This window comes from Neltuma alba, unplaced genomic scaffold (genome assembly GCF_004799145.2).
Source record: "Neltuma alba isolate B1F8T4 unplaced genomic scaffold, ASM479914v2 tig00011756_pilon, whole genome shotgun sequence".
Taxonomy (NCBI): domain Eukaryota; kingdom Viridiplantae; phylum Streptophyta; class Magnoliopsida; order Fabales; family Fabaceae; genus Neltuma; species Neltuma alba.
Window position 1 is genome coordinate 748,672 of NW_021636384.1, and position 26,531 is coordinate 775,202.

The 26,531-nt window shown below is 34.2% G+C and overlaps 3 protein-coding genes and 1 pseudogene across 3 annotated transcripts; 1 reads left to right on the top strand and 3 right to left on the bottom strand.

Annotated features, from left to right (window-relative positions):
- Positions 1-1,680: 1,680 nt before the first annotated feature.
- LOC114717611 (uncharacterized) lies at positions 1,681-2,864 on the bottom strand. The gene is made up of 3 exons (XM_028902821.1): positions 2,610-2,864; positions 2,451-2,522; positions 1,681-2,016 (listed from the first exon to the last, which is right to left on the bottom strand). Exons 1-3 carry the CDS (start codon positions 2,862-2,864, stop codon positions 1,681-1,683), a joined length of 663 nt encoding a protein of 220 aa, XP_028758654.1.
- Positions 2,865-4,129: 1,265 nt separating this feature from the next.
- LOC114717613 (uncharacterized) lies at positions 4,130-4,690 on the bottom strand. Its single transcript, XM_028902822.1, has one exon. The coding sequence runs from the start codon at positions 4,688-4,690 to the stop codon at positions 4,130-4,132; it is 561 nt and encodes a 186-aa protein (XP_028758655.1).
- Positions 4,691-16,437: 11,747 nt separating this feature from the next.
- On the top strand, positions 16,438-16,896 carry LOC114717614 (E3 ubiquitin-protein ligase CIP8-like). The gene has a single exon (XM_028902823.1). The coding sequence runs from the start codon at positions 16,438-16,440 to the stop codon at positions 16,894-16,896; it is 459 nt and encodes a 152-aa protein (XP_028758656.1).
- Positions 16,897-18,337: 1,441 nt separating this feature from the next.
- LOC114717585 (potassium transporter 10-like) lies at positions 18,338-25,370 on the bottom strand (annotated as a pseudogene).
- Between the last annotated feature and the right edge of the window lie 1,161 nt (positions 25,371-26,531).

Here is a 26,531-nt window from a genome sequence, read left to right on the forward strand (position 1 = left end):
GCTATATGTGGCAATATATAACAAATCAGCACATATAACAAAAGTCGTGAGGCTATACAAGTTATAACAGCACACTATGCCTCTAGAGCCTTTCCTAATGGGTCACCACTTGAACTATCACTTGAAGATAGTAAAAACTACGGTGTGAGACAAACGCCTCAGTAACCAACTTTCCAACTCATCATACATACTAACGCGTGCTCGTGAGGTGTTAAGTGGGATAATTATTAATTCTTGAAAACATAGATATATAATTTCAATCATCCAAACCCTCATTATGGGGGCTAGCACACAAGCCACATAAGTCTATCCCTCACTATGGGGAATATAGGCCTACCCCTCACTCTGGGAGACGAATAAGAAGCCACAAAGGCCTATCCCTCACTATGGGGGACAAAGGAAGAAGCCAACCAATGTGCACCAATGGCAGCCTTACCACGTGGTAGCATCGAACTCAATCCAAAATTCAAAAAACAACCAATCATTCACAATATAATAAAAATGTCTCAATCTTTTCTCAATATAATCCATATGATATAAATCATATATTTTTCCAAACTTCTCAATCACAATTCCAAAAATCCCACAAGACAATTTTCATAGCTCAAAAGATATAACTTATCTACTCAAATTCCAAATAATAAATATTATTCAAAAATAGCAAAATACTCACAAACAACATATTAGCACATATAACAAGTGGAAAGTGGTTACCTCTCGCCAAAGCAATAAAAAGGATTACCACAAGGTCAATCATTTGCTCAACCAATAATTAATCTACACAATTAGTATAACCACATATTAATATGAACTAATTAATTAATTACTCAAATTTCTAATTTAATTTAATCTTTATTCTAAATTCCCGTAACTCTCATAACCCAAAATTAAGTATTTTAGAAATAACTTAAAATTTTTTAAAAGCCAAATTATTTATTTACAACCTCCGAATTAATTACCTTACTAAAAAGAATTTTCCAAAATTTTCAAATATAAGATTATTATGTTCTAAATTCTCAAAATCTCATTTTAAGTTTAAACCTTCTTTGCTCTTCTCTTGTTCTCTCTTTCTCTGATTCTTGTTCTCTCTCTTTCTCCTTGCATACACTTCGTTTTCTGCGTCTCCTCTCCTTTTTTATCTCTCATCTTTCAACCACCTAGCGCAAATTTTCTTTCTGCATTTAATTCTCCTTCCCCCAAAGTCTTCATTCCTCCTCCTAAAGTCTTCTTTCTGATCCACATGTCTCCATTTTTTCCACGCCTCAATTTTTCCATGCATCAACTTTCCACAAGTGAATTTTCCATGGATCAATTTTTCAACGTAAGTGTGGAAAGTTGCTCCCTTCTTTTTTTTTTTTTTGTATTAAAATATTATTATTTTATCTTTTTTTTTAAAAAATTAAAAAATTAGGATATTACAGCTCTTCCCACCTAATTAGAATTTTGTCCCCAAAATTCAAACAACCACATACACAAATTAAAAACAGAAGCAACTCAAAGTGCTTACTAAGAAAACAAGTAAGGGTACTCATAACGCATCCGTTCCTCAGTCTCCCAAGTAGCATCACCAGGACTCATGCCCTTCCAAAAGACCTTAACAAGACGGATAGTCTTGTTCCTCAATTGTTTATTCTTAACATTCAAAATCCACTCTGGTTCTGTTGAATAGGTGAAATTATCTCACAACTCGACTTCTTCGGGTTCAATAACATGAGACGGATCGGGATGATACTTTTTCAACTGTGACACATGGAACACATCGTGTAAATAAGAAAGATGTGGCTGTAGCGCAATTTGATATGTAACAGGTCCAATCCGCTCCAAAATCTCATAAGGACCCATAAATCGGGGTGTAAGCTTCTTGGCTTTAATGGATCTACCAACACCAGTGACAGGTGAAACCTTCAGAAATACATGATCATCCACTTCAAATTCTAAAGATCTCCTCTGATGATTTGCATAACTCTTCGTCGACTTTGGGCCATCAACAACTTCTGCTTGATCAGCTGAATCTTTCTGGTTGTGACGTTCACTAAATCCGACAAAGTGGAGATCTACACTTCCTCCCGTACAAAGCTTCATATGGTGCCATTTGAATACTATCGTGATAACTGTTGTTATAGGCAAACTTTGCTAATGACAAGTGAGTGTCCCAACTGCCCTTTAGCTCTATAGCGCAAGCCCTCAACATGTGCTCGAGAGTTTAAATAGTCATCTCGGTCTGTCCATCAGTCTGAGGATGATAAGTAGTACTAAACTTGAGCTTAGTGCCCATGGCTTCATGTAATGACTGCTAGAAGTTCAATGTAAACCTCAGGTCCCTATCTGAAATGATACACTCCGTGAAGTCGAACAATCTCATCTATATACAGCTTTGTCAATCTTTCTAAAGAGTAAGTACTCTTGATAGGCAAGAAATGTGCTGACTTAGTCAATCTGTCCACAATTACCCATATTACATCATAGCCAGCTAGGGTTCTTGGCATGCCAGTAATGAAGTCTATAGAAATATTGTCCCATTTCTATTAGGGAATATCGAGATTCTTTAATAGTCCTGGAGGTCTCTGATGTTCTATCTTGACCTTTTGACATGTCAGGCACTTTAATACAAAATCTGTGACATCCTTCTTCATTTTTGACCACCAGTAATTCTTTTTCAAGTCCTGGTACATCTTGGTTATCCTTGGGTGTATCGTGTAATTACTCTGATATGCCTCTTCTAGAATAGTCTTTTTGATTTTCTCATTATTAGGGGCACAAATTCTCTTCTTGTACCTCAGGATTCCTTCTTCACTAATTTCATAATCAGGCACACCACGGGTCTCCACTTCCTCTCGAATGCTCAATAACCGGTCATCCCCCATTTGTGCGGCCTTCAAGTCTTGAAAGAACTCATAATCACCAAAATTGATTGTAGAGTGGCTGGAGCCTCATGCACTATTTGGAGATCTCTCAATATCTCTAAATAGTAGTGTTCCTCTAAACTCATGTGAAACACATGCACCGATTTCCTACTCAAAGTGTCTGCAACCACGTTGGCTTTACCTGGATGATACTTAAACTCAAAGTCATAGTCCTTGATGAATTCCATCCACCAGCATTGTCTATTATTCAGTTCTTTCTGATCTACTAAATACTTCAGGCTCTTGTGATCGTTGAAGACTTCAAACTATGATCCATATGACTAGTGTCTCCAGATTTTTAATGCAAAAACCACCGCCGCTAATTCCAGGTCATGTGTAGGATAATTCTTCTCATGTGGCCTTAATTGTCTAGATGCATAGACAACCACCTTATCTTCCTGCATCAGGACATACCCTCAACCCTTAAGTGAAGCATCAGTGTAAAGGGTGTACGGTTTACTAAGATCTGGAATAGTCAACACTAGTGCCGTGGTCAACTTAGCCTTTAGTTCTTAAAAAGCTACCTCACACTTTTTGTTCCAGATAAACGGTTGGTCTTTCTTGGTTAACTTAGTTAGAGGTATGGCGATTTGAGAAAATCCCTTGATGAATCTTCAGTAATACCTAGCTAAGCCCACAAAACTTCTTATCTTCGTCATAGATTTTGGTGTTTCCCAGTTCAACACGGCATCGACCTTGCTAGGATCAACAGCTACTCCCTCAGTAGATATTACATGGCCTAAGAACTTCACTTCTCTAAGCCAGAACTAGCACTTGCTTAACTTAGCATACAACTGATGATCCCTCAATATTTGTAATGCAATGTAAAGATGCTCTTGGTGTTCTTCCTCATTTTTAGAGTATATCAGGATGTTATCTATAAACACCACAAACTTGTCCAAATACGGCCTAAAGATCTGGTTCATATAGTCCATAAACACTGTTGGAGCATTCGTCAAACCAAAAGGCATTACTAGAAACTTGTAATGTCTGTATCTGGTGCGAAAGGCCGTCTTCAGCATGTGCTCTGCTTTGACTCTTAATTGATGATATCCAGACCTTAAGTCAATCTTGGAAAACACCATTGACCCCATTAGTTGATCTAGCAAGTCATCAATCCCAGGCAGAGGATATTTGTTCTTAATAGTCACTTTGTTCAACTGCCTGTAATCTATACACAATCTCAAGCTCCCATCCTTCTTTCTCACAAACAGTACTGGTGATCCCTACGGTGAGACACTTAGTCTAATAGATCCTTTTTCAAGTAACTTTTTGATTTGCTTTTTCAGTTCTGCCAACTTAGAAGGTGACATTCTATATGGTGCTTTGGAAATTGGAGTTGTCCCTGGCACTAACTCAATGGAAAACTCAACTTCCCTTTCAGGGGATAAATCCGATATTTTCTTAGGAAATACTTCAGGAAACTCCTTTACTACGTCGATTTGGTCTATACCAACTTCTTTATCTGTACTAACAAAAAAGAAAACAGCATAGGCCTGACAACCCTTCTGAATACACTTAGTTGTTTGAGTAGCAGACAACCACAAAAGACCATTAATAGCCTCAACTATCGTAGTGCACAAAGGAAGAGTTACCATCTTCCTTTTGCAATCCAAAATGGCATTATTTGCTGATAGCCAATCCATGCCAATAATCACGTCAATACCCTTGAGGGGTAGACAAATCAAATCAATCACTGACTCATAATTCTCAAATTTAAGCACAAGACTTAAACATACCTGTGTGGTTAACACAGTGGCTCCCGCTTTAGTTGACACTTTCAACATGTAAGACAAATCATGCATTGGAAATTTAAACTTTTGAGCACATTCCGTAGCAATAAACGAATGAGTGGCACCGGAATCAAACTAACAGGTATATCATGTCCTTAAAGAGAGACAGTACCTCTAATTAGATTAGGAGACATACCAGCTTCCTCTCTAGTCAAAGCAAAAACTCTCCCAGGCACCGTGGATATGAAACTAGGAGTTTGCTGCTGCGTCTCTGGACAATTACGAGCTAGATGTCCAAACTTATGGCATCTATAGCATTCCCAACACTGTCCTGGATGATTTCTCCCACATCTCATGCAAGGGCCACTAACACTTGGTGTGGATCTGACAGGCTCATGGTGGACACTCCGATCTCCCCCTATACGGCTCCCCTGAGCCTGTCTCCTTTACATAACGCCTCCACGGGCTGAATTCTTCTGATTCTGGCTCTTGCCTCTGCTTAAGTTACCCGAGCTCCCATAACTGTAGTTATTCTTTTTATTGATTCCTCCCATTGGCCTCATAAAACTAGAGAATCTGCCCTGGTTATCCCCACGTCAGCTCACCTCTACCTCTCGAGTTCTGCGGGCTGTCATCATAAGTTTCGTGCAGGCATCCTCAAAACTCTTAAACTCATATAAGACCATTTGCTACTTCAACTCTGGCTCACCCGTTCTATCAATTGCCGGGCCATCCACTCTAGATTATCTTTATGCTGCAGGTAGGTAACATGCTTGGAAAGGTCAATATACTTGGCAATGAACTCATCCTCATGCATATTCTAGTCTTATGAGATTTTGGAGCGGATTGGACCTGTTGCATATCAAATTGTGCTACCGCCACATCTTTCTTGTTTACACGACGTGTTCCATGTGTCATAGTTGAAAAAGTATCATCCCGATTCGTCTCATGTTATTGAACCCGAAGAAGTCGAGTTGCGAGATAATTTGACCTATCCAACAGAACCAGAGCGGATTTTGGATGTTAAGGATAAACAATTGAGAAACAAGACTATCCGTCTTGTTAAGGTCTTTTGGAAGGGCATGAGTCCTGGTGATACTACTTGGGAGACTGAGGAACGGATGCGTTATGAGTACCCTTACTTGTTTTCTTAGTAAGCACTTTGAGTTGCTTCTGTTTTTAATTTGTGTATGTGGTTGTTTGAATTTTGGGGACAAAATTCTAATTAGGTGGAAAGAGTTGTAATATCCTAATATTTTAATTTTTTTAAAAAAAAGAAAGATAAAATAATAATATTTTAATACCAAAAAGAAGAAGGGAGCAACTTTCCACACTTCCGTTGAAAAATTGATCCATGGAAAATTGACTTGTGGAAAGTTGATGCATGAAAAAATTGAGGCGTGGCAAAAAAAATGGAGGCATTTGGATCAGAAAGAAGACTTTAGAAGGAGGAAGGAAGACTTTGGGGGAAGGAGAATTAAATGCAGAAAGAAAATTTGCGCTGGGTGGTTGAAAGATGGGAGATAAAAAGGGAGAGGAGACGCAGAAGACAAAATGTATGCAAGGAGAAAGAGAGAGAACGAGAAAGAGAGAACAAGAATCAGAGAAAGAGAGAACGAGAGAAGAGCAGAGAAGGTTTAACATTTTGAAGGATAATACAAGCTTTGGGGATCATCTAGATACATAAATATAGTTCTTTTTATCAAACTTTCTTCTTGAATATTTCCTATATATTTTAGGTTTCCTAATGATAGTATTACTAAAGTACTTAGAGAAAATTTTGAGGCTTATGTATGATATCAATATGGAGTTTTGGTAAAAGATGATCATAGAAATTCATAGGTAAATGAGTTGTTAATTTTAATCAGTTAGATTTGTCCATTTGTTGGTTTTTAGTGCTTAAATTGATTTTTCTAGTTGAAAAATATGTTATCTATGATTTACATCATATTGTACCAATTAAAATTAAGTTTAATAATTTATTTGAGGTGTTTAACATATTATTAAGATTTTAATCGGGTTTAGTTTTATTTATTGGGTGATTGGAAGTTTTTAAAATAATTATTTTAGCTAAAAAGTTTATTATTGATGAAAATATATATATAATGGTTATATCATTAAAGTTTTGATTAGATTATTTATTTATAGATATTTGAAATATTATTGAATTTTTTATAGTTTGATTTTGAGAATTTAGAACATAATAATCTTATATTTGAAAATTTGGAAAATTCTTTTTAGTAAGGTAATTGATTCGGAGGTTATAAATAAACAATTTGGCTTTTAGAAAATTTTAAGTTATTTTTAAAATACTTAACTTTGGGTTATGAGAGTTGCGGGAATTTAGAATAAAGATTAAATTAAATTAGAAATTTAACTAATATAAAGAAGTTTAATTAATTAATTAATTAATTAGTTTATATTAATATGTGATTATACTAATTATGTAGATTAATTATTGGTTGAGCAAAGGATTGACCTTGTGGTAATCCTTTTTATTGCTTTGGTAAGAGGTAACTACTTTCCACATGTTGTATTTGCTAATATGTTGTTTGTGAGTATTTTGCTATTTTTGAATAATATTTGTTATTTGGAATTCGAGTAGATAAGTTACATCTTTTGAGCTATGAAAATTGTCTTGTGGGATTTTTAAAATTGTGATTGAGAAGTTTGAAAAAATATATGATTTATATCCTATGTATTATATTGAAAAAAGATTGAGACATTTTTATTATATTGTGAATGATGGGTTATTATTTGAATTTTGGATTGAGTCCGATCCTACCACGTGGTAAGGCCGCTATTGGTGCACATTGGTTGGCTTCTTCCTTTGTTCCCCATAGTGAGGGATAGACCTTTATGGCTTCTTATTCATCCCCAGAGTGAGGGATATGTCTATATGTCTGATTAATCCCCCATAGTGAGGGATAGACTTATATGGCTTGTGTGTTAGCTCCCATAGTGAGGGTTTGGATGATTGAAATTATATATCTATGTTTTTTAGAATTAATAATTGTCCCACTTGACACATCACAAGCACGTGTTAGTATGTATGATGAGTTGGAAAGTTGGTTACTGAGACGTTTGTCTCACCCTGTGGTTTTTACTATCTTCAGGTGATAGTTCAAGTGGTGACCCATTAGGGAAGGCTCTGGAAGCATAGTGTGCTGTTATAGCTTGTATAGCCTCCTGACTTTTGTTATATGTGCTGATTTGTTATATATTGCCACATAGGGCTCATCTACTCTAATGTTATAAAGTATTACTTTTAATTACTACTATCTGATATGGGGGTCGTTGGAAGGCCAGAGATATTTAAGGCTTTGCGTATTATGCTCTTTTGATAGTGTGGACTTTTGACTAATGGGCTCTATGACTTATATTAAAAGGATTCATCAGTTAGTATGTTTGAAAGTATAAGTTTGGTTTGGGCTAATGGTTGAATGATATTTCTGGACTTTGGAAGTCCAAGGCCCAAGTTAATGGTCGATGTTGCTCGTAATATAAGTTTATTTCTTTTAACCATGATAGCGATTTTAAAATTTAAGGTTTCTTCTTTTCTATCATGATTAATCATTCAAATAAATTGTTGGATTTAACCTAAAACATGGCTTTGAAAGAACGGTTGTCACAATTTGGTATCAAGAGCGTAATATGCAAAGTCTTAAATATCTCTGGCCTTCCAACGACCCCCATATCAGATAGTAGTAATTAAAAGTAATAGTTTACAACATTAGAGTAGATGAGCCCTATATGGCAATATATAACAAATTAGCACATATAACAAAAGTCGAGAGGCTATACAAGCTATAACAGCACACTTTCAACATGTAAGACAAATCATGCATTGGAAATTTAAACTTTTGAGCACATTCCGTAGCAATAAAAGAATGAGTGGCACCGGAATCAAACAACACAGGTATATCATGTCCTTAAAGAGAGACAGTACCTCTAATTAGATTAGGAGACATTCCAGCCTTCTCTCTAGTCAACGCAAAAACTCTCCCAGGCACCGTGGATCTGAAACTAGGAGTTTGCTGCTGCGTCTCTGGACAATTACAAGCTAGATGTCCAAACTTATGGCATCTGTAGCATTCCCAACACTTCCTGGGTGATTTCTCCCACATCTCATGCAAGGACCACTAACACTTGGTGTGGATCTGGCAGGCTCATGGTAGAGACTCCGATCTCCCCCTATACGGCTCCCCTGAGCTTGTCTCCTTTGCATAACGCCTCCACGGGCTGAATTCTTCTGATTCTGGCTCTTGCCTCTGCTTAAGTTACCCGAGCTCCCATAACTGTAGTTATTCTTTCATTGATTCCTCCCATTGGCCTCATAAAACCAGAGAATCTACCCTGGTTATCCCGACGTCAGCTCTCCTCTACCTCTCGGGTTCTGCGGGCTGTCATCCTAAGTTTCGTGCAGGCATCCTCAAAACTCTTAAACTCATATAAGGCCATTTGCTGCTTCAACTCTGGCCTCACCCGTTCTATCAATTGCTGGGCTATCCACTCTAGATTATCTTTATGCTGTAGGTAGGTAACATGCTTGGAAAGGTCAATATACTTGGTAATGAACTTATCCTCATGCATATTCTCTTGTCTAAAAGCATAAAAAGCTGTTTCTTTTTCTTGTCTCATGGCTGGGGGAAAGTAATGGTCAAAGAACATCTGCTTAAATTCGTTCCAAATAATCCCCGAGTCATCTTTGTCGCTTATGCTCCTCCACCACCTTTTAGCTCAGTCCCTCAATAAGAAAGACTACAACTGCTTGTACCTTTTGGTAGGTATTACAGCCACAAGCTTTGAATATTGTCTCCATATCATTGATCCAAGCCTCAGCTTTGTCAGGATCCATATCCCCATCAAAAGTCTTTGGGTGATGCCGCTCTATGTCCTTCCATATACTCTTAAGATTCACAGCCTCCTCTTTTCCTTGTCGCCTTCGTGAACTACTCTCTTCTCTAGTTCCTTCAATAGAATCCCTGTGGGTGATAAAATTTCCCACAGACGGCTTAGGAAGCCCACCCTCTTCAAACTCTTCCACAGCTTTCTTGACTCTCAAATGTTCCTCCATCTTCCTTACTCTCTCATCTATCACCTTAACTACCACTTCCCTTAGCTGTTGCAGTAAGGTATCTTGGTTAAATTGTAGAGGATTCGTTGGTTGATTAGGCAGGTTTGTGGATTCATCTCCACCCTGATCAGTTTGTCGGGATCGCGTCCGTACCATCCTCCCCACCTAAGGATGGAACCCACCAAAAGAAACATAAAGCAAGGTCAAGCACAGGCACAAAGTAACAAGGAAGGTTATGTGAGATTATTATATATTGCTACTAAATGCAACGTAATGCAACCCAATTCACAGAATCTTTAGCTCTGATACCAAATTGTGACAACCGTTCTTTCAAAGCCATTTTTAGGTTAAATCTAACAATTTATTTAAATGATTAACCATGATAGAAAAGAAGAAAACTTAAAATTTTAAAATTGCTATCATGGTTAAAAGAAATAAACTTATATTATGAGCAACATCGATCATTAACTTGGGCCTTGGACTTCCAAAGTCCAGAAATATCATTCAACCATTAGTCCAAACCAAACTTATACTTTCAAACATACGAACTGATGAATCCTTTTAATATAAGTCATGGAGCCCATTAGTCAAAAATCAACACTATCAAAAGAGCATAATACAAAAAGCCTTAAATATCTTTGTCCTTCCAACGACTCCCATATCGGATAGTAGTAATTAAAAGTAATAGTTTACAACATTAGAGTAGATGAGCCCTATGTAGTAATATATAACAAATTAGCGCATATAAAAAAAGTCGGGAGGCTATACAAGCTATAACAGTAACTATGCCTCTGGAGCCTTCTCTAATGGGTCACCACTTGAACTATCACCTGAAGATAGTAAAAACCACTGGGTGAGACAAACGTTTCAGTAACTAACTTTTCAACTCATCATACATACTAACACGTGCTCGTAAGGTGTTAAGTGAGACAATTATTAATTCTTAAAAACATAAATATATAATTTCAATCATTCAAACCCGCACTATGGGGGCTAACACACAAGCCACATAAGTCTATCCCTCACTATGGGGGATTAATCAGACATATAGACCTATCCCTCACTCTGGGGGACGAATAAGAAGCTACAAAGGCATATCCCTCACTATGGGGGACAAAGGAAGAACCCAACCAATGTGCACCAATAGCGGTCTTACCACGTGGTAGGATCAGACTCAATCCAAAATTCAAATAATAACCCATCATTCACAATATAATACAAATGTTTCAATCTTTTCTCAATATAATACATAGGATATAAATCATATATTTTTCCAAACTTCTCAATCACAATTCTAAAAATCCCACAAGACAATTTTCATAGCTCAAAAGATGTAACTTATCTACTCGAATTCCAAATAACAAATATTATTCAAAAATAGCAAAATACTCACAAACAACATATTAGCAAATATAACATGTGGAAAGTGGTTATCTATCGCCAAAGCAATAAAAAGGATTACCACAAGATCAATCTTTTGCTCAATCAATAATTAATCTACACTATTAGTATAACCACATATTAATATAAACTAATTAATTAATTAATTAATTAAACTTCTTTATATTAGTTAAATTTCTAATTTAATTTAATCTTTATTCTAAATTCCCACAACTCTCATAACCCAAAGTTAAGTATTTTAAAAATAACTTAAAATTTTCTAAAAGCCAAATTATTTATTTACAACCTCCGAATTAATTACCTTACTAAAAAGAATTTTCCAAAATTTTCAAATATAAGATTATTATGTTCTAAATTCTCAAAATCTCATTTTACGTTTAAACCTCAAAATCAAACTATAAAAAATTCAATAATATTTCAAATATTTATAAATAAATAATCTAATCAAAAATTTAATGATATAACTATCATATATATATTTTCATCAATAATAAACTTTTTAGCTAAAATAATTATTTTAAAAACTTCCAGTCACCCAATAAATAAAACTAAACCGATTAAAATCTTAATAATATGTTAAACATCTCAAATAAATTATTCAACTTAATTTTAATCGGTAAAATATGATATAAATCATATATAACATATTTTTCAACTAGAAAAATCAATTTAAGCACTAAAAACCAACAAATGGACAAATCTAACCGATTAAAATTAACAACTCATTTACCTATAAATTTTTATGATCATCTTTTACCAAAACTCCATATTGATATCATATATAAGTCTCAAAATTTTCTCTAAGCACTTTAGTAATACTGTCATTAGGAAACCTAAAATATATAGAAAATATTCATGAAAAAAGTTTGATAAAAAGAATATATTGTGTACCTAGATGATCCCCAAAGCTTGTATTACCCTTCAAAATGTTAAACCTTCTTTGCTCCTCTCGTTCTCTCTTTCTCTGATTCTTGCTCTCTCTCTTCTCTCTCTTGCATACACTTCGTCTTCTACGTCTCCTCTCCCTTTTTATCTCCCATCTTTCAACCACCCAATGCAAATTTTCTTTCTACATTTAATTCTCCTTCCCCCAAAGTCTTCATTCCTCCTCCTAAAGTCTTCTTTCTGATCCAAATGCCTCTATTTTTTTCCACACCTCAATTTTTCCATGCATAAACTTTCCATAAGTCAATTTTTCATGGATCAATTTTTCAACGGAAGTGTGGAAAGTTGCTCCCTTCTTTTTTTTTGGTATTAAAATATTATTATTTTATCTTTCTTTTTTTGAAAAAAATTAAAATATTAGGATATTACAGTAACTGAGCATGATTCTCAAATATTACTTCCGATCCTAAATATAAAAGTTAGTTGACTAATTTAAAGAGGTTAAGGAAATAAATTAAGTTAGTTCTTTGTAATAAATATGTGTTGTCTTTCCTAAAATATCATTGCTAATCAAATTTATTTGCTAGAACTACTATTACTAAAAGGACGAAAATAAGAGTCTAACGAAGTCTTATATTAATGACACAAAGTGGTATCAATTATGTAATTATAATCTCTATTTCCGCATCTATAACAACTGAGTATTAATTTTTTGTAGCAGTCATATTTAAAAAATTGATATTTGAATATTGCAGTTGTCCCGTGCTGTTGGAGGCTTTTTTATTAAATAAATTATCTAACTTTTAAATTATATAATATGAATTATATCACTATAAAAATCATGAATTATTGACGCAATTTACAAATTTCATAAAAAAACTGTCATTAATTGATTAAGGGCGGAATCTCATCACTAGATTTCTAAATATATTTAGGAATCTCTGTTTATTAACTTAATAACGATTCTTATAAATTATAAGATGGATTACGTTTAATTATTAGGAAACCTAAAAGTCTTAGACCTCAGGGATCAAAAGTTAATCATCACACTAATTTACAAGATCTATGGCTCAAAAGATGATTGTTTTCATCTTTTGTGTGAAAAAGCAATTTAAATAATTTATATAAACTGAACCACAAAGAGATTCTTCAAATAATTTATTTTCTAAAAACTAGTTTTGTTTAATATGCTGCACATCCAGATTAACCATATATGTTTTTCTTCAAGATTTCCTTCCATTGATATATTTTAAGACTTTAAATACGTTTTGCCGTTAACTAAATATGTTATATACATATATATATATTCCTTTAATATTTTTAATAATGCAGTCAATCAGCACTCCGATTCTTAATTTTTTTTTATGAATTTTAAATGTGAATATAATGGGAAAAAAAAAGATCTTATATACATTTTTTTGGCAAAATTTACTATAACCTAGACATTTTTTTTTACAAATTCTCAAAATTTGAGGAATGAGTCACATATTAAATTAAATTGGATATTCAAATGGAACCAAACTATAAAATGATTAAAATGCAGGTGTGTTTGATCTTGAACTGGGCGGCTTGGTTCAGGTTATGGTTTCAAACATTTAAAAAAAACAAAAAGCCGAAACAAATTGAACCAGATCGTTTTTAATATCTACATTATCTAATAATTATCCAAATCCGATGCTAAATAAATAAAACAAGCCAAGACTCAATCAGCCCAAAGCTAATAAACCCATTAATACCTGGTAAAAACCGTAAAACTATTACGCAAACAGAAAGAAATATGAACAATATAGATAGATTAGGGTGAAAAAAATTCTAAAAAAGTAAAACATCTATTTACATTAAAAAAAGAAATAAGAAATAAAGCTTTTCAATATTTGTTTTTAAAGTTTCACAGAAAAGCATTTTGGTCATTTTATCCTTATTTATATGTATGTTTAAAGGCCTGGGTTTTCAAATAAATTTGAGGAATCGTTGACTAATAATGATGAAAAAATTCAAACTAATTAATTTTAATTTCAAGTTATTAATTATTATAATAAATAATTGTTTTTTTTCACATTAATTTTATTGCTTGAAAATCAAATTGATTAGATTAGACAGATTCGATTACTACTAAGTAATTAGATATTAATTAATATCTTCTCTTCTTTAACGTCTTTGCAGTTAGAGCTAAAAAAACAGGTCAGCCCGATCTTACAGAAACGACCTTGCAGGGACGGCGGGTTTAAAAGGACCGGCCTTACAAGGCTGAAATTTCAAAAATACCCTAATTTGCCAAGCTTGGTCCTTAAGCAATGGACTCAGAGCTGGCCCGCAGACTTCCGGTCTGTTTAAATTTTTTTTACATTTTTCATATTTCTTACCTGTTTTATCAAAAAATGAAAATAAATCAATGAAATTACTAGTAAAAGACATAAATATGAATAAAATTAAGTCACAAATAAGAAAGATCATCATATCTAAATGTCCAACAACATAGAAAAAATCTAAAACATCTATTAGACATAACAAGTCAATAACATTAACATCCAAAAGTTTCATTAAAAGTAGACAAACACTTTCACTAAAAAAAAAAGGACAAACACTATCGTCACTATCATCAATTATAATGATATTTGATTGGACACTTCAGTAGTAATAGGCTCTTCTTAACTTCTAAAAATATCAATGATTTATTCCCAATACTATTTAGCTATTCTAGAATCTAATATGTCTTCTTCTATCTTTTTAAATTGAATTTTTTACCCACTAGTAAGTTTGTTTAAAATTATCAATATTAAGTTTGTTTTAGAGGTTTCAACTTAGCAACTATTGGGGATTGATTCTGTGTTGTCTACTTACTACCTTTGGTCTTAATTATAAGATCTCATTTCTAGTCTACAAATAAGGTCTTATAATTTGGACCGGAGTAGTATTTTTTTTCTTAGGATTAATTGTGCAAACCACTTTGCTGCACAGTCTTATAGGAAGTATGAAATATCTTAGCACTTTGGATTGATCCATAGTATGCTTTTAATAAGTTAATGGTGTCATCCTCTTTTTGCTTTTATTTATGATCGTCTTCTTTAGTTTTATCTAGTTCGTTTGTCTAACCCTATTTAAATATAGAGTAAAAATTTTGATATAGCCACTATAGAAAGGTGTTAACTTATTTATTAAAATTTTATAACATATATACAAATTGATACGTATTTGTTGGTTCATTCATTAAAATTTTGTTTTAATACAGGAAATATATTTTGTTTATTTAATATATAAATGTTGGTTCAAATAAATACAAATTTGAAATTTGATTTAGGAATATGAAGAATATATTTTTTATTATTTTAATATCATTAGAGACTGATGTGTGAATTGAGAGTGAGTGAAAGACTGAAAAAGAAACTTAGAGAGAGTGTGTGTGTGTAAAATGTTAGGAACTTAGGTTAGGGTTAAGAAAAAAAATATAAATTAAGAAAAAAAATTATTGTTAGTGGGTTTAAATGGGCCTGCCTTTTTATTTTTGGCCCTACAGGACTGGTCCTTTTAAGTCAAAGTTTCTTTTAAAACTCTAAATTACAACCCGGCCCTCAACTTAAACGGCTGAGCCCGGCTCTATTTGCAAGTTAATCAACAACTTCGGTCTTCAAAAATGTTTATGATTTTTTTGATCTCTTAATTAAAGTTAAATTCAAAGTTAAAACTATGCATCTGAATATAATACTACCTCTGGTCTAATATAAGACCTATTTGATTTTATTTGGTCCTAAAATAAGATCCCAATCCACTTTGTCTTCATATTTATACATTTTTTTTCAAAGTAGCCTTTGTAATAATAAGAGTTCTAGTCTATACACTTAATTAGTAAGAATATTTTAGGAAAGACAACAATATTTAGAACAAATAACTAACTCATCTTACTTCCTTAATCTCCTCAAATTAGTCAACTGGCTCTTATAATTAGTAGTATATTATTATTAAAACATTCCATGTTATATAAAAAAGATTTATTTTTTGGGTAAAATTTATTATACACATTAGTTCTACTTATTACTAATTTCAAAATCAATTGATTAGGAAGATTTGGATGAAATAGTAGTATCTCTTTTGAAATTACTCGATAACTTCAGTCTTGGAAAGTGTTTATGGTTATTTTTCAGGTTTTTTAATTCAAATTTAAATTTGACAAAGTGTCCATCGTGGAATATAATATATTTATTTTTGGAAAGATCCCACATTATTACAAAAAAAATAAAGTTAAAAAAAGAAAAAGAAATGGTTACCTTAAAAGAATTTAGATATATCTTTCAATTAAATATCTAAACAAATCCAACCACATTAAACATTCAAAGATCCTCCTAAAACTAAAAGGAAACTGAACTTATAAATATACGACTAGTTTGAAAATTTGCTTCAATTTCATTTTATTTCTCTTCTTTCACAAATAATAAAGATAAAGATGTCTAATCAAACTACTCTTCAAGGAGGGCCATCAATATTTGAAATTGATCAACGTACAAATCTTGGACGTGAAGTAATTCGAGCTCTGCTTTTGGAAGGTCAAGGTGATGAACTTACGATCTATGTCTCAAGAAGCCGATTTGAATACATGTTTGGAGAAGTAGAAGGAGGAGAAGGGGAAGACGAGGACGACGATGAAGAAATAGCAGACGAAGAGAATGGCGGCGGCGAAAATCATCGAAGGTCAGTAGAAAATTTAGAGAAGGTCGAGATTCAAGAGTCTACAATGTGCTCGATATGTCTGGATGGGATTACTCCGTCGAGTGAAACAGACGAAGAAGAAGACAAAGGAGCAGCTGGAATTCCCTGTGGTCATGTGTACCACCACAAGTGTATCTTCAAGTGGCTCCTCAAGCAGCAAACTTGCCCTTTGTGTCGCTACAAGATTACAAGCTAATGGTGTTTAAATTCATTAATTCATGATACAGAAATCAAATAACAGTTCTTCTTATATTTCTTATTTCAGTATCAAGATTTTTACTTATTTCTGGATTCAATCAAAGATTCAAATTATGCATGTAATATTCAATTTGTCCTTGCTTATATTGAGACTTCTGTAGATATTGTAGTTCTAAATTATTTAGTTATAATTTATATGTGTAACGACTAAGTCTTATTTGTAGTAATCATATTCCCAAAAAAAAAAATTAATATTTGAATAACGCAATTGTCTCCGGGAGAGCTTTTGATGGGCTACAAGTAGCTTATTTTAAAAATAAGCCCGATTCAAAAATTTGTCCTTGTTTGGCAGAGCTTGCGCACCGGGAGGGATTTTTTTTTTTTTTTGGAAGTAGCTTATGGAGTTGTTTTTAGAAGAAGTAGCTTATGGACCATGTCAGGAAAAGGCTGTCAATACCCACGTTTCTGCTGTTCTTGTCATCTTCCTCATATCTTCCATTATCTAATCTTGAATCTTTTTTTTTTTGGACTAAAATCTTGAGTTTTAGTTTGAAACGCCAGTGGTATTTTTATTTCCAATTTAAGACTTGAGTTAATTTTAATTTAATTGGCTTTTATCATAATTTTTTTAATTTTTATTTGTCAGATTTATTTATGAATGTGGATTATGCATGTTTCACTTTATATTTGCAATAACTTTTTATGATTTCTCTAAAGTTTTAAAATTTAATTCACTAATTAAATTTGACTTCTTCATATTAAATTATTTTAATTTCATGTATTATGTGAAATTTTTTTTTAGTCATATTTCATTATTTATTAAAACTCATACCTATTTTGGTCATTTTACAACTAAACTTACTTTTACCTAACCATAATCCAAACAACCCTTTATCAATCTCACTTTTACAAACTAATTTTTCCGAACTCCAATCCAAATATAATTCAGTTTATCCAATTTAGTTTTTATCCAACTTCACTTTTTCATAAGCCAAATTGACAATAACCTACTTTTCTAATCACTGATCCAAACGGATCCTCAATCGTGATATACTGATGTTGAAGGCATTGGTTAAATAAATTATTTAACTTTTTAATTGTTTAATATAAATTATATTTAGGAATCTCTTTTCAATGTCATTAAATTTAAAAATAAATTGTGAATATATACAATTTAATATATTTTTATTAAATTAAATTTTAACCAAATGTGCTAAACCCACTGAGTAGTTTCTATTCTGTAACACTACAATATGTGTGTGGATGCGCGGTGTTTAGTGAACATAACACAGAAAAGTAAAAGCATATTTATAAAATCTATCTCTCTTCCATATTGTGCAGTCATCTTTGATGACGGTATAACATTTGAATTAAACAACAATCCATCATTTAGAGGCTGGTGAAAAATCCTTTTCACAGGCACTAATACTCTGAGACAATAACAGAGATCGAACCCACAACCTTTCATTTATATAAGAGCTTTCACATGACTAGGTTACAATGCCATTGGCTTTTGTGAGAGATTCTTAGAGCCTTATGTAAACATCTTGTGGGCCCCCAAAAAAACAAAAACAAAAACGAAACAAAAGGGAGGGAAGGGTTGGCAACAGATGATAACAATACCTAAGAATTTTATTCATACACTACACGATGCTCAACCGTGCATGAGATACACACTTCTTCTTATGATGTTGACAAGGAACCGAGCATATAGATTACATTATGTAAGGACTAAAATCTATCTATACATAGAAAACTTGACCAACATTTAGAAGACTCTCATGGGGGACATTGAAGATCACACTGTTTTCCCTGCACATCTTCCTCAGGAATGCATATATGTAATCCACAGCTACTTTCTTGTACAATCTTGAATCCCTGCTTGCTCTCACAACGGTGTTCCCTAGTATGTGAACCACCCCAGCATCCCTGCAATTGTTCAGGAACTCAAGTTCATCACCGTCAGTCTGGCTGCTTCGTAGACCGGAGGACCTAACGGTAATATTCACGTGTGATGGAGATCTAGCTGGCACAATTGAATCCACTGATGACATTGTTGGATCCATATCAGATGAGGCTGTGTTGCCGCTGCTATTGTTATTCACAAGTCTATTATCTCTTGTTGTCTGCCTCCCTTGCTGCTGCTGCTCACATAAACTGTATTCCTCATCTGAGTCTGAAAATCCTTCCATCATTGACTCCAGCCGAACAAACATGAAAAGATTATCAAACAGTTTTTTCTCAAAATTGTCATCTTTTTTGTGCAGATCTCTATAGCCATATCGTGCTACACATCGAAACATGTGGAAGTTCTTCGGCCCTATTCTCCTGACAAGGAACCGTTCTTCTTCTGGGACGGTATAGACAGGTAGGTATTTCACACATACAAATACAACAACAGAATGGATGGCTGGTAGGTTGGTGATGAAGTGAGAAAAGATGTGAGGTACTCCACGTGCGAGCTCTGTGTAGACTAGTCCAATCCCTGGGACACGAACAAGTCCTAAACTTGGGCCAAGCCCGAGAATCCATGCCATAGATACCCTACTATGCATTTCAAACTCGTACCTCTTGACTGTGCCATAGTGCCAAACATACATAACTGTAAGGAATGCTCCAGCAATTACAAGGGGAGCCCAACCACCTTGGTTCACTTTGAAAAGTACAGCAGAGAAGTAAGTGCACTCCACAATCAGTGATAAGACAGTGAAGACGACAACAAGAATCCAATGGCAGCGCCACACCAAAATCATGATTAGCGTCATAAGCAATGTTGTGACCAGCATAACTATCACAACTGCAGTACCTGTTGGGACAATGACAATTCTTCACTTGAAACCATGCTGGAAAAAGACTGAAAACACTAAAACAAAGAGCTAAGTTTTATAATGTTTGCTAAATTGCCAAGTGTTTAAATAAATGAAATGCAGATGCAATTCTTTATAGACCCCTAATGCAACACAGTGTTACTTGAGGCATTCATCCGAATGGATTGATTTCACACATTCACCAGAGAAAAAGTTGCCGGCATTGAATTTAAACATGCAAACAATTATAAATAAACTGTTGCAAATCTTAGAAAACGTCGAGTTTATAGGGAGTGCAGAGCAGCATAAGATGTTATATGGTTGTAGTCTAGACCGCAATAATTTATTTTCTCAAAGTTATACAAGTTTCTTATTAAGCTGGGACTTTGGAATGCTGTAAGGAATCATTGTAACTTGTTAACTCGGAATTAGGCGTGCGTTTAGGAAATCAATCAATCCCTCATTTTTATGAACTTCTCCAATTTATTTTTATTTCCTACATCTCTCTGTAATAACATATATGTCATTTGACTATCCAATACAATATGATATTCCTGCATTTTGTGAGCTGCCTTCCTCAAAACATTGTATATGGGGCTAGGGAGCACATGATCAGAAGCTGAAACCCCTATCACAAGTTACTAATAACAACAGAAAGTTTACCATAAGCATTTCCAATCTGGCTTTGATTTTCAAACCCAGCAGTAACGGCAATGCAAAGAATCATTAGGATCCAGTTAATATCCGGAACATATATCTGGCCAAGGAATTTCTTTGATGTATGTATGACTTTGACTCTTGGGAAACAGCCATGTGCAAAGGCTTGCTTAATAATTGAATAAGTTGCAGATATTGTGGCTTGGCTTGCAACTATAGCTGCTGCTGTTGCAACAATAAACACAGGCCAATATATTCTCTCTGCAAAACTAAGGACAGTCAACATCAAAGAAAAAGAGGTTTCATTAAATAATCATCAGATTACATACTTCCTAATATTTGGTATGGTTATCGGTTTATCTTTGTTACGAGTCCCACATAACTTATATCTCAGATTAAACAATCTGTACTCTACCATAAATGGATGTAATGCAAAGCCTCCCTTTATTAACTCTTTCCTAATTATTTTTCCAACCACATGTTTTAACAGAAATCAAATAAATAAATGTCAAATTCATGCCCCCAACTCCGGACAGAAATGGTTGGGTAAGAAAGTGCTCACAACACATTTAATGACTCGCACGGAACTTATGTTCATGCGCTTTAGGCCATGTCTTAAAACTCAGATTATTCAATTGACAACGCTAGCTCAGTACTTCGGTCTCTAAAAATTTCACTACTCTGTTTTGTAATAAAAACAAAGTATAAATTACTCGCTCAGTAGTTAACAATATTTTAAATGTTACAACACAAAATAAGTAAGTTTCAATGGACTGAAGAATATGACGAACCTGGAATAGATTTATAGAAAGCATCCCGGGAATGATCCAAGTGACTCATAAGGTAGGCAGCTTGTCCGGAATAGGCTAGCAGAAGGCAAGGAAAAACAAGTAGAGTAAATGCTATCTGTACAGCTGAAACTGGAAAATGAGATAGGTCTGCAAATAGAGCCTCTGTCCCTGTAATAAATCATAAGAAGTTGTCAAAGCCAAGAGAACTATTTTCGTTATTAACTAACTGTTCTGAAGTACAAGAAGTAAATAAACGGCTGTTGTGCTAGATGTACCTGTTATGCTCAGCAATACACCCCCTAGGGAAGTCCAACCATCTATTCCTCCTCTTCTAAAATACCGATATATATAAACAGGATTAAAAGCTTTTAGAACATTGCTGTCGTGTTTCCAGATGTTGAAAATACCTATGCTTCCGATAAGGAGAAACCAAAGAAGAACAATTGGAGCAAAGAGCCAACTAACTCTATCTGTACCATAATGTTGCATGCTAAATAACCCGACCAAGATTACAACAGCAACCACCACAACTACACCTGCAGGCCAGATGGAACAAAGTTTAAGACTCAGAATTTACGACATATGGAAACCTACAAGAACTTTAAGGAACTAGGTGGGGGAATAGAAGAAATCGTTCCCCTTGTAAGGATCCGTACCATTACTGATGTCAGGGTGATTTACCTTGATTCCACCAGCAGCTGATAAAACTGTAGCAGAAGATCTAGTTATGTGTCTTTTAAAATAAATCAGAGACTTGATAAAGGTAGAGATGATAAACAAGAGATTAATTGCAGCAAATTCATTTTTCCTGGAGTCCTTAGCAATACTGCTTTATACATGATTGATAGGAAAATTTCAACTCTAGTATCCTTGTAAGCCCCATGTTCAGTTTCTCTCAAATTCTATACACCTCTTAACAGGGAACTTCTTTTCCTAAGCATAAGGCTTTCCAAAAAATTTAATAACTAACACAAGACAAAGCACAAAGGTAGAAGGAGCATATAAGAATAGCTGTAATTCTGAGTGGCACGTATAAGGGAACAAGTTTAATAAATCATGTTTTTTTGGCCGCTCCTAAGCTTCATTCCTACATCCACATCTTTGCCAACTAATTATAGGTTATATCACTGTTTCATTTTTCTCACCCCCATCAATGTTTTGTATATTTACGGTCCAGTGAATTTGCCCAAATGTGCACGTTCAACGTGCAAAAGCATAGTTAGTGGTAGATAAAGAACTTACGCATAGCCAGTTGACAGTTACAAAATGAGAAAAATTAATAATAATGTAAACCAGATCAGTTGCACATAAAGTTATACCAGATATTGCTGGGGTAAGAATCCCATCTCCAATAACCATGCAGGTGCCAACAAGGACAAGAATAAGGATAGCATTTTTCCTGGAAGCTTTTTCCTCTAACCATCTCTGCGTTTTGCAGCAAATGACCTTTCATGGATGGTAGACCGACTATAAGTTGTTAGCTCCTCGTCAGTACGATGTTGATTAGGAATTGTTTTTATATTTGCATGTCGGCAAAGCAATGAATAAAGTGCAAATGTTCCACCTGCTCCACAAATATGCAAGTTCAGAAAACTAAAGGGGTTTATCAGTGTCCAATTGACTTATCTGTCCAAGACACTTCTAATATGATATAACAGAGGAAATTACACAGTCGGAGATATCCATTATGTTATCAAAGACAAAGTATCTTCACTAACCCAGACATGTCTATTGGTGGGAATATCAGGGAATCACATTTAGAAGTTCGTTTTTACAAGAATGAAAAGGGTCCCAAAGTTTGCACCATTCATGGTACAAGCATAACGATGTTTTTCATTTTCCCAAAAGCAAAAAGTGAGAGCAAAATTATTTTTAGGCAAGCAAAACTACCTTTTGCTGCAGCAAAAACAAGAGCTGATGTAAATAAGAAATCTTGTGACTTGTAAGGGAGAAATAAAGTTCATTGATAACCTTGAAAAGTACAAAACAGAACTGGTCGTTATGGCAACTACTTGCAAAAATAATAGCAAACGTTTGATTTATCCAATCTCGATTATCTTAAAGACCAAAATTACAAAACAATACATACCTTGTCCGTTGTCATTTGCTCTTAATACGATGAAAACATATTTGAGGAGTGGCACCAGAGTAAGAGAGTATATGATCAAAGAAAGAGCTCCAATCACATCCTCCTGATCTTTCACTTTACGGGGAAAAGTATTGTAGAACACATACAAAGGCGAAGTTCCCAAATCCCCATACACCACCCCAAGGCTCTGATATGCAAGCCGCAGAAGCAATAGGGCAGAAAATTTCTGAAGAAATCGAAATTAGATCAACAAGATTCAATAAGAAAATATAATTTCAAATACAAGTAGATATAATAAATTACTTCTGGATCCGTACAAGAATAAGGGGAGATCTAACTAAAATTTGACAACAGATCATTTGTGACAAGTGACAAATCAAAAACTGAATTTCTTTGCTGAATACACATTGAGGAGGGACATGATTTTCTTTTAAGCAAGTGGAATGGAGGTGAGATCTCAAAGATTCTTACTCATAGGCCCCAAGTTGCGGGGCCATAAGCACTCTATCTTCCCATCTTTTTGCTAGAAGAGGCTTGCCCACAGGCCCCTAAATGAGGTATAGTGAAGGTATCTAGCCCTCAAGGTTGCATGAGCCTAAGGATGAAGTTACTTCAGGAAACATATCAAGAGGATACAACACAACCATTATGAGTCAGGCAACTAGCACTCCCCTTGACCCTTGTTGAGGAAGGATAGCTTACAGGCCCTCAAGGGGGACTTCTACAGGGATGCTTATCAAGGAACTTGCCTTCAAGTGTATTTTCGTTAACTTCTCAAAAGTTGTCACTCAGATTTGCCAAACCTAGAGCAAGACGTATTTGGCACACATAATGGAATGAAACGGAACGAAAATAAGAATAAGAAGGTGATCTTGAGGCTAAAATATCAGCATTGTCCTGATACTTTATAAGAGCATAATTTATTGCAGGAAATGGAATTAAAGGCAATCACTACACCAAACTGGGCCTCTTTTTATTATTTTCTATGATAGAAAGTAACCAACAGAATCCCAAGTGGGGCGCCACTGGGAAGTGTATGTGCAAAGTTTTTGCCATCTTTCTTCCTTTCACCTTTAAGGTGTAACAGAGCTAAAATTTCACAGGGAACTTTTACGAACTTCAGATGTAGGAACTCGGTTTCAAAGAAAGGGGGAAAAAAAAGGGATGTAGGAACACAGTTCTATGCCACTTTAGGTGGTTACTTTTTGTGCAGTAGCAAGCAACCTGATATGGAGTAATATGTTTAGGTTTCTTTAAGAAAATTATTCGAACTCCGCGCATGTCAGCAAAGGAAATGAAGTTGAGGAGGATCTTAAATACGAAGTCGCATCTTACTTTTTCTCTGTACATATTTCTGAGCCTTCCTGCTTCTTCATCCATAGGTTGGTCGAGGTTCTGATCCAAAGCCCACATGCTACCTTTGGTTTCACTGTCTTCACTGGTATCTACTCTTGAAGCCATTTGTACCAGACTTAATTGGCTATGTTGTGTTATATCCGTCTTCCTCTGTTCTTCAGAAGGCAAAATTAGGAGCAAGACTTTCACAATAGCCTCATTTGAAATCCATTCTTAGTACAACCACCCATCGAAGCTGAACAACAAAACCTGCACAGGCAGCCAAAATTGGAGATTTGATGGATTTACCTCACTTGCATCCAATCAATATGGATAAAGAAACAAACCTAATTTCTAGAATCCAGATAAACTTCGACTTCGAAGTTCAAACTTCAAACAGACTTACAGCCTTTGACTATAAATACATGTTAACAAAACCAGAACCGAAGATACTCGTGAATTCAACAGAGAAGGCAGAAGTAGCTTCAGCACCAGATATGCACTGATTTCAAATAAATAAGCAAGAATCGCAATCAAAGAGCAGTAAAACCAAGTTTGACCCGTAACAAGAGCAGGCAAAACAATGAAAATCGTCTCTTACTGAAAAAACACATGTGGGGTCACATGGAGAAGAGGATTCGTCTCAGCCACAGGATAGAAAAATCCAGTTCTATTCCACATGCTCAAACATGAAGACGAAGAGATGAACAGTAAACCACCCAACCCAAGTTGATTTCTGAGAGCAAAATGGAAGAGAAAAATAAATAAAAAATATGAACGCTACTGAGAGCAAGAAGAGGTTGTTTCCACGCAGCTTGGTAGCGTCATCCCAGAATGATGATATGATAAGCGGACAAGAACAATTAATTCGGAAGCACCACAAGCACCAAATGTTATTTTGGTCCGATTAATAATGATTGGTTTTGTTGCCGGTACAAAAGGAAAGGAATAACTGCGTTCAATTTCAATGGACAAAGATTTTGGCACAAACATGTACCGTGCGGGAAACAGAAGAATGACTACACTGGAGAAGGATTCAAAATAGAAAGTGTTTATTTTAGTAAAAAAATTTAAAGAGTTTTTAATATCTCAAGTTTGTTGTCATTTTAGTTTTAATCTCACAAAAAATAAAATAGCCTAGATTCTTTATCAGATTATAGAGATTAATATTATAAATGAAAAGAAATTTAAAGGATCAAAACCTATAGTTTGAAATTTAAGAGACAAAAACAAAAATAAAAATAAACCTAAAAGACTAAAAATTATATCAATCCAAATTTAAATCTCAACTTTTGTAATACAAAAATTTTGGAACATGTACTTCCATTAACAATACTACCTCATATCATAAATATAAAATCTAATTTATAATTAGGTACCACGAACAACAGATGGCAAAGAAAATTACTATAAACTAGATTATATATTTAAGATAAGTGATACTTAGGTCGAATTATTTATATTTATTATATCAGTTTTTTAAATTATATGTGATGAAGTGTCATATTAAAGGACAATCTTATTCAAACAAATTTTGCTTTATACTGGCTTCATAATCTTGTGAGAGCCCAATGCTTTAATGTATCATTCTGCCAATGTCTGAATTAAAACATTGTCATTAAATTCACATAAAAAAGTAAAATACATTATCATCTGTCATTAAAAAAATTAATATAAAAAATATAAAAAATTTGATGTAAGTATTTTTCTACTAAGATATTCTCTCATTCTCAGTATCTAACAAGGTAACAAACTCAATTTGAACGCGTCTGATTGATATGCTAGAGGGAGTAAGTTTTGTTTCAAATTTCAACGTAGAATCTTTACTTCCCTTAATAAGAATAAGTAAATATGAAGTGAGAAAGTATTAATACGGAAAAATAAAGCCCATGTGAAAGTGATACTGTAGGCAATTTTAACATTTTAAGAAAATATTTAGACAAAAGTATATATT

What these genes read in the sequence shown, in the direction of transcription:
- LOC114717611 (XM_028902821.1), bottom strand. Translation starts at nt 2,864, where the DNA reads ATGGGGGATGACCGGTTATTGAGCATTCGAGAGGAAGTGGAGACCCGT. An exon ending in AGAAGGATGTCACAGATTTT is followed by an intron (nt 2,523 to 2,609) that starts GTATTAAAGTGC and finishes ATTCCCTAATAG; the next exon opens with AAATGGGACAATATTTCTAT. An exon ending in CTGGCTATGATGTAATATGG is followed by an intron (nt 2,017 to 2,450) that starts GTAATTGTGGAC and finishes CGTCACAACCAG; the next exon opens with AAAGATTCAGCTGATCAAGC.
- LOC114717613 (XM_028902822.1), bottom strand. Translation starts at nt 4,690, where the DNA reads ATGTTGAAAGTGTCAACTAAAGCGGGAGCCACTGTGTTAACCACACAG.
- LOC114717614 (XM_028902823.1), top strand. Translation starts at nt 16,438, where the DNA reads ATGTCTAATCAAACTACTCTTCAAGGAGGGCCATCAATATTTGAAATT.